At 42.0% G+C, this 8,497-nt stretch overlaps 1 protein-coding gene across 1 annotated transcript in view; it reads left to right on the plus strand.

Annotated features, from left to right (window-relative positions):
- The first annotated feature begins 1,645 nt into the window (after positions 1-1,645).
- Positions 1,646-8,497, plus strand: part of RBM34 (RNA binding motif protein 34) — a 16,838-nt gene continuing 9,986 nt past the window's right edge. Inside the window, exons 1-6 of the mRNA XM_006868567.1 lie at positions 1,646-1,698; positions 1,803-1,977; positions 2,200-2,333; positions 3,623-3,863; positions 6,436-6,495; positions 7,346-7,389. Of these exons, the coding sequence (XP_006868629.1) occupies positions 1,646-1,698; positions 1,803-1,977; positions 2,200-2,333; positions 3,623-3,863; positions 6,436-6,495; positions 7,346-7,389 (707 nt within the window). The remainder of the gene's footprint in view (positions 1,699-1,802; positions 1,978-2,199; positions 2,334-3,622; positions 3,864-6,435; positions 6,496-7,345; positions 7,390-8,497) is intronic.

Below are 8,497 nucleotides of genomic sequence, written 5' to 3' on the forward strand. Positions count from 1 at the left end.
AAAGCTTCATCGTTCTCCCGCGGAACAGCTGGTAGTTTCGAACTGCTAATCTTGAGGTTCGCAGCCCTATTCGTAACCACTACGCTACCAGAGCTCCATCTAGCTTTATACATTCCCTAAAGGCAGTGATTCTGATTCATAGGACCCAGCTGCTCCATTAGGTTTTATGTAAATCTAAGACAGCAGACAGCCACATCTTTCCTCTGCAAAGCAGCTGGTGGGTTCAAACCGCTGACCTCACAAATTAGCAGCCCAGCACTTAAATCCCTTTCCCCCCAGGGCTCCTGGTACAGTACATCTGTAACCTGCACGTACAGTATAATACATGCCTGCTTTACGGCACTTAACAACTAGCTTATTTATGGGCTGACTGTGTTATGTGCCGTTGAGGCGGTTTCGACCCATAGCGACTTGTATACGGTTCCAAGGAGCGGCTGGTGAGCTTGAACCACTGACCTTGTGGTTCCAACGACTTTGCAGTCCAGTGCACCAGCCCACAGCGCCACACCAGGACTCCATTTATGGACTGTACTTTCCCCCTATGTGACCTGCAGTTTTCTGAACTATGAAATGTGTGTGTGAGTGCATGCTATCATGTATGGAGTGTGGATGTAGAAAGGTAGGAAAGATAGGTAAAAGGTGAGGTCTCTACCCTTGACGAAGGAGCTCTGGTAGCTTGTTGTTGTTGTTAAGTGCCTTCGAGTCGGTTCCAACCCATAGCGACCCTGTACAGGGTTTCCGAGGGTGTAAATCCTTACGGGAGTAGAAAGCCTCATCTTTCTCCCGCGGAGCAGCTGGTAGTTTCGAACCGCTGACCTTAAGGTTCGCAGCCCGATTCGTAACCACTACGCTACCAGAGCTCCTTAGTCGTTACGAATCGAATCGGGTCAGCAGTTGGAAACTACCAGCTGTTCCGCAGGAGAAAGATGAGGCTTTCTGCTCCCGTAAAGATTCACAGCCTCGGAAACCCTGTAGAGGGTCGCTATGAGTCAGAACCGACTCCACGGCACAGAACAACTTTCCCCCTAAAGGTTTACCATGTAATAATAATACGGCTGAACTCGTAGGCAACAGCATCCAGTCGCATGTGTCTTGAGTGCTGTCTGTTTAGTTGTCTTTAGACAACCATAAAGTGCATCGTGGCTCCCAAACACAACTACTACCAGTGACAGCAGACGTATAGATTTAGAACAGAAGCAAAAGTTTATTAAACCCCACAAAAGTGGGAAATCAATGCTGTTGCTGGAGATTTAGGCATGCCGTATTGGGCAATCACGATTCTCAAAACCAAAAAGTTCTCCAAGCTGTTCAAAGATCGGCTCCGCTGAAAGCTCCAACGCTAACGAAAACGCATTAGTCCCTATATCAGAATTCGCTAAGGTCGCTATGATAGGTGCTCCCACAAATCCAAATCACATAGCGCCCTATTTCATAGACCATCATGAGTGGCATGATTGTACCCCAGAGACGCTTGCTGCACCCCTCCCCACGACTAAGCGTCCGCGAAACATACAGTCAACCTGGAAAACGCGCTCACAACAACCCCGCCCGCTGAGCCGCAGAGGCTGCCGGGCACGGAAAAGGCGTGGCCCGGAAGCGGAAGTACTAGCAGTGGCACGTGTTAGCTCAATTCTTTGGACTCAGAATGGCCCTGAAAGTGAAGCACAAACGGAAGAAAAACAAGACTGACGAACAGGGGTGAGTGGTACGCGAACGTCTACCTGGGCAAAGATGTGCATGCGGGAGGGCGGAAGCGACTGGTCTTGGGGTGGCGTCAGTGAGCTGCATGCGTTCGTTTGCAGAGAGAACCCGGACGATGGCTCCTGCGGGCACCCGACTGGAGATTATCTGGTTGGCCAAGTCGCCGACAGCCTGGCGCAGAGTGCGCACATGCGCAGAGGCAGCACGCACCGGCTGGCTTCCCTGTTCGGCTCCTTGGAGTCTCGGGTTCAGCCCGTGTATGTCCCTGTGCCTAAAGTGAGTGACGGGTTTCGAACAGTTGTACAGAGAATCAACTCTCCCCTGAATAGGCCACAATGCCGGCGGGAGCTGGGCGGGCAGGGTTACCTAAGGCCCCTTTCACTGTTGACCGTACCAGGGAGAGGGAGAGATGGTTCTTGAGGAAGACCCCGAAATCTCTACTGAAGCTCAGACTCTTAAAGCAGAAAGCTCTTAAACATAACTTCCAACTTTTAAAAGGAAACCACCCAAAAAAGAAAACAGGATGAGAGGGAAGAAATTACATCCCAAATTAAAAAAAAACATTTGCAAGGACCTACAAAAAAAATGAAAGCGAAGAAACTTTCGAATGCAGACAAAACGTTGGCAAACAGGTGGGTACACGCTACTACTCTCTCGGGTATTGGTAAATTAAAATTCCAACGCTGCCACAGTTCTCCAAATCCTTTCCTCATTTCATATTTCTGTTTTCTTTTTAAAAAAACTACTATGGAACATATGCGTAGTGGTTACGAATTGGGCTGCGAACCTCAGGGTCAGCAGTTCGAAACTACCAGCTGTTCCGCGCGAGAAAGATGAGGCTCTCTGCTCCCGTAAAGATTTACAGCCTCGGAAACCCTGTTCACGGTCGCTATGAGTCGGAACCGACTCCACGGCACACAACAACAACAATGGAACATATGTAGCTGCCAAAATTGAAAAGGATTATGTACCCCCGTGTACTCAGACTCAGCAGTTATTAACGTTTGGTCAGCCTGACATAATCTTTGTTGTTGTCAACTGTGGTGAGTTGGTTGTAGCAGCAACCCTGTGTAGGGAGTGGCTGATGAGTTTGAACTGCTGAGTTTGTGGTTAGCAGGTCATGGGATCCTACAGTGCCAAGCCAACCCCCCACATATACGCCCTTATATTCAAATCTAATCTAAGGCTTACTGTCCTTGTAAGTATTTGAATGTGTTTCTTGTTGTTAAATACCGTGGAGTTGGTTCAGACTCATAGGCACCCTGTACAGGGTTTCCGAGGCTGTAAATCTTTACGGGAGCAGAAAGCCTCATCCTTCTCCCACGGAGCAGCTGGTAGTTTCAAACTTCTTACCTTAAGGCTTGTAACCCGAGTCGTAACCACTACGCTATCAGAGCTCCTTTTAATGTGTTTGGTGCCCTTAAACTAAACTCTAGCATAAGCAGTAGACGGCTAACCACAAGGTCAGCAGTTCAAACCCACCAGCAGCTCCTCAGAAACCCTATACAGGGTCATTGTGAGTTGGAACTGACTTGGCACTGAACACAAACAAAACTAAATTCATGGACCACGTTTCTTACGTTATTTAGTTGATGTTTGTTGCTTTTGTTTTTAATATTTTAATTTTTATCTCACCGTTTATTTGCATTAACCCAGATAAGATGTGTGCTGTTACAAAATCATACACATCTTTAATTAAACAGTGCTATCAAATTATGAGATTCTTGGTTTCTCAGCTCACCCTTCATCTAGGCCTTTGCCCCTTTGTAGGCGCTGTTGCCACACCTCGCCCTTCCCCAGAGAATTCTGCCATCTTGTAATCATGGAAAGAGTTTCCATTCACAAATTGCGTTTGTCATATATTAGCTCTGCCTTCCATGACTCTTAATTTCTAACTTTGTTTTGTTTTGTCTTAAAAAAGGGAGAGTGCTCTAGCATGTGCTGATTTAGAAGAAGAAGAAATTCAACAGAAACACAAGCAGAAAAGGAAAAACTCTCAGTCTGGTGATGGTGTTAAAGCAGCAGATAAAAAAATACTTGATGATATAGAGCCCACAGTTCCAAATCAAAGAAAAAAAATTCAGATCAACCAAGAAGAAGAGCGATTAAAGAATGAAAGAACCGTGTTTGTAGGTAATTTGCCGGTCACATGCAATAAGAAGGTGAGTTTATAGTATGAATATTGTAAACGTTCAGAGAAGTTAATATTTGTCTGTATTCACTGTTTATTATGTACATAATTACCCACTAACATAAGCAATTGATATAGTTACATAATATTCTAAATTACAAATATTTTTTAAGACAGGCACAGAATAAGGAATCGACAATTAGATCTACCGTATTTCATTGTAACCTAAGTACTATCAGTTAGAAGTCACATCTCAAGATTATATTTCAAACGAGGGGGGAAACAGTTCATCTTAAAATTGAGAAACCATGAAGTTCCCATTCTGCCTCTAATTTGTTATAATACCTTGGAGAAATGACTAACCAACTGTAATAGATTCCATTGTCCACTCGGAAATCATTTCCATTTCGGTAATCACTGTCTGATTCAGGTTTTTGTAAATCTTACTTGAATTTTGAATTGTGTGGTGGCTTCCACAGAAATAAAACTTAGCCTTCATGTGTACAGGACATTTATTTACATCTTTTCATTAATGCTGACCGGATGCTTGGCAATGTAGTACTTAGTCTACAGGACCACACCGGAACGCCATCAAGGACATTGTTGTTATTGCCAAGAGCTATGAAGTCGACTTTGGTCTCATGGTGACCACATTTAACAGTAGAACTACCCCTTAGGGTTTTCTTGGCTGAAACTTTTTCTCTTTTTTTTTTTTTTTTTTTTTGTTATTGTGAATTGAATGAGCTCTGGTAGTGGAGTGGTTATGAGTTGGGCTGCTAACCTTAAGGTCAGCAGTTCGAAACTACCAGTTGTTCTGCGGGAGAAAGATGAGGTTTTCTGCTCCTGTAAAGATTTACAGCCTCAGAAACTCTGTACGGGGTTGCTGTGAGTCAGAACCGACTCTAGGGCACATCACAACAATAACAGCATTGTGAATTGAGTGACAGTGTACAGACAGGATCTTCAGTTTCACATTCAACAAAGCATATTCTTAGTTTTAGTTTTATCTCAATGATTGCAGCCCCTTCCATGCAATAACTGTTTATCTTGCTTTCCCCCTGTGGTTCCTGATTCCATTCCACCCACCTTGCCATATTTTCTCAACTTGGTCCTTAGGTAAATGTTGCCCGTTTGAGTTTGAATGATTTAGGGTCCCTTAATAGTGTTGTTCCCTCCATATACCTATTTACTGCTCTGCTGAAAATTGGGCCACGAGTGTGTGTTCCTTCCCAGACCTGAAGGGTGATGGTTAAGGGCCTTAGTCTCAGCTTCCTCCAGTCTCTTTCTGACCGGTAGCCCAGTCTTTTTATTTTCTTAAATAACATTTTCTGTCACTCTACCCGGGACCTTCTAATGTGATCCCATTTAGTTCTTCTCATCTCAGAGTCTTGGAGACTGGTGTTCATATGTTCACATGATGTTCATTCATTTGTTGGACTAATTGATTCTAAGCCTCTTCAGTTCTCATCACTCTTCTTTCTTCCGCTCATAAAAAGACTAGTGTCTGCACCTTTGGCTACTCATGAACTTGTTTAAGATCCCAGGTGCTGCTCACCAAAGTAGTATACAAAACATTGTCTTTGTGGACTATGTCATGTTCTTGGCTGTAATCTTTATGGGCGCAAACAACTTCTTCAGAGCGGCTGGATTCACCTTTCAGTTCACATACAAGCACTTAATCACTGCACCGCCACAATTCCTTTTTGCACATGCTAGTGGTTCAGTAAACAGTTTGTTATTTAATGACTACATCCCAAGTTTCTTCCATTCTCTGGGCTTCATCTAGCAACAAACATGACCGTAACTTTCTGTGTTTTCATATGACTTCTGTTGGCAATCCCTTGGGTCAAAATCCTGCTCATCTTTTAAAATATAATTTAAATTTGAATTTCTGGAAAAGCACTTTTTATACAAAAAGTTTTTACAAAAAAGCTTCTTAAGTTTTTCCTTTCCTTGTTGTCCTTTCATTTCCTGGCACTTGCTTAATGATTATTGTGTAGTCTTGATTTTATAGTTTGTTTTATAGCATAGTTTACTTACTGATTTTCCTATGAGATTGGGAGGGGCTCGGGAAAACACAAAAAACTGTGTGGTGCTTTGTACAAATTGTAGCCATTCATTAACTTGCTTTAGAGTTAGATTTGGTTATAGGACTGATTGGCCTAGCTGTAAACAATAAGGCCTTCACATTTGAGCGAGTTATAGAAATAATGTGTTAAAACTTGTCCTCTAGGCTTTCCCCTTAACCTGATGGTCTTAATTCTCAACAGTTGGTGAATTCCTCATAGTGATACAAAATCCTGAAGATTTATGTCTGGTCTAAGCCAAATGGGAAAGATGATAAAATCTATGGAAAATGTAAATGCAACTTTAATTTGATGTAGTAAAGATTTTTAAAAGATTACAAGACAAAATGTATACCTTAGGGATATTAAATATGAACTTGAGTTTTGTTTTCTTCTTACATAAATTTCATTGTTTGTTTTCTCTCCTTGAATATGTTTACTTCTGAAAAAAAAATTTTAAATAAAAATTGCCAGTAAATATCACTAAGTCATTTTTGTATCAATTGATGGAATAAAAGTATCATTTTTGTGTTTTAGAAACTGAAGTCTTTGTTTAAAGAGTATGGACCAATAGAATCTATACGATTTCGTTCTCTGGTATGTGGCCCCTCCTTGCCCCTCAAATTGCATACTTTTAAAAAGATTGCATTAAATTAAGAGTATTGCCCTAGTGTGGCGCTAGAGGATAAGCACTGAACTGCTATCCACAAGGTTGGCGGTTCAAACCCACTAGCCCACTCCTCAGAAACCCTACACAGGGCCACTGTGAGTCAGAACTGATTTGACAGCACTCAACAAAAACACTAACCACTTGGTGTTAGAACAACCTTGTAAACTTTTTTTCCCATGAAATTGTGTACTAGGAAATTCCCAGATTAATCCATTTCCTAGACTTCATTGGAGTAGCATTAATAAATGTTTGAATCAACAGGTTCACACCTAGCCCACAATAATATTTGCTCTTACATCTATTGCTGACTTTTAGACTTTGTTAAAGCAAATTAATGAGTTTACATGATAAAGATTGCACCTTTATTGCTAAGGCCAGCAATATTCTCTGATGGGTGGATGGGTGTCTTGTTAGCTAGGTCAGTTCAAGAGGCAGAGAAGTTACACTTACTGAATAGCATTCCAAGGATCATGCGTTCCCACCAACACCCTGTATCCACCCCAATTCTTCAGAATATGTGTATCACTTACATATTTGTGGTGGTTAAGTGCCGATGAGGTGGATTCCTACCCACAGCGACCCTGTAGAGGGGTCTAGGAGCAGTTGGTGAGCTGGAACTGCTGAACTTGCTGTTCAAACAGACTTTGCAATCCAGCGCATTAACCCACAGCGCCACACCAGATTCCAGTTACATATTTAGACTTCAATAAAATTAATTTGAAGCAGTATTTCAAATACAAAACATTCTTAATACTGTTTTTTCCATTTTTCTTAAAGATTCCAGCAGAGGGCACTCTATCCAAAAAGTTGGCAGCGATAAAGTAAGTTTATTAGAGAAAGGTATCAATCTTAAACTCTTCCATTTTAGTTAAAAATGGAGATAATTGCTTAGCAACTTTGTAGAGTCTTATTTATTGGATAATAAATCTTACTTGATGATCTTTGTGTGTCTATAATGGAATATAAGTTTATTTATACAATCCTTGTCATTAAGCCTTAATATAAGGTATAGAGTCTCAGAATTGTGATGGAGACAAGTCGTGAGGACTTTCTAGTATGTTCATTAGTACTACGTAGTGTTTAGAAGAACATAGGAAAGTTCGTGTCCTAACACCTCTTGTATGTTATGTGTTACATGTGCACACGCATAAAAGCTGCGTCTGTAATAACAAGATAAAAAGGTGGTCTGCAAAAAGTGCAAAGTGGGCAACAAGACGCCACAGATATTCCTTTTGTGAATAATGACCCTTACACTGGATTCTGTTATCTTGAAATGGCAGCAGCCATAGTTGCAGACTTCAGTCTAGGGTACATACCAAGCATCGCAGCTTTTCTGTTCAGTGTCAACAAGTGAAAGGGAATGGAGGTCAATACTGTCACATACACAGTAACAGTCACTTGTGGGTAGATACGTGAACAAATCACAGGTGAGCGAGAGTGGGAGTACACCCACAGATGTATAAAGGTTTGCCATTATGCTCGTGCCTGGGTATTACCTTTGCTACAAACATCAGTGAAGGTGATGTGTGGTACTGTGGGGTCAGTCCCGGCTCCCAGTGACCCTGTAAAGAGGTCACTGAGGAGCGACTGATGAGTTGGAATCGCCAACCTTGAGGTCAAGTGCTTATCCTAAGTGCCACAGAAACTTCTGAGACGTTACCAGACACCTAGAGGGACTGTGTCCCTGGGCCTGAATGCTCAGGATCATAGTCCTGGGGGACACCATGGTCAGTTGGCATAACTTAGTCTACAAACACAGTGGTCTACACCTCACTGTGGTTAAGTTTGTGACTGGGATTTTAAAAGTTAATGAGCAGCCATCTAAGGTGCAACTTTTTTTTTTTTTTTTTTTTGATGTTTTATTGTGAATTATATGATAGTTTACATGGGGGAACGTCAGTTTTACATTCATTCCATCATATATCATCT

Source organism: Chrysochloris asiatica, unplaced genomic scaffold (genome assembly GCF_000296735.1).
Source record: "Chrysochloris asiatica unplaced genomic scaffold, ChrAsi1.0 scaffold00119, whole genome shotgun sequence".
Lineage (NCBI taxonomy): Eukaryota > Metazoa > Chordata > Mammalia > Afrosoricida > Chrysochloridae > Chrysochloris > Chrysochloris asiatica.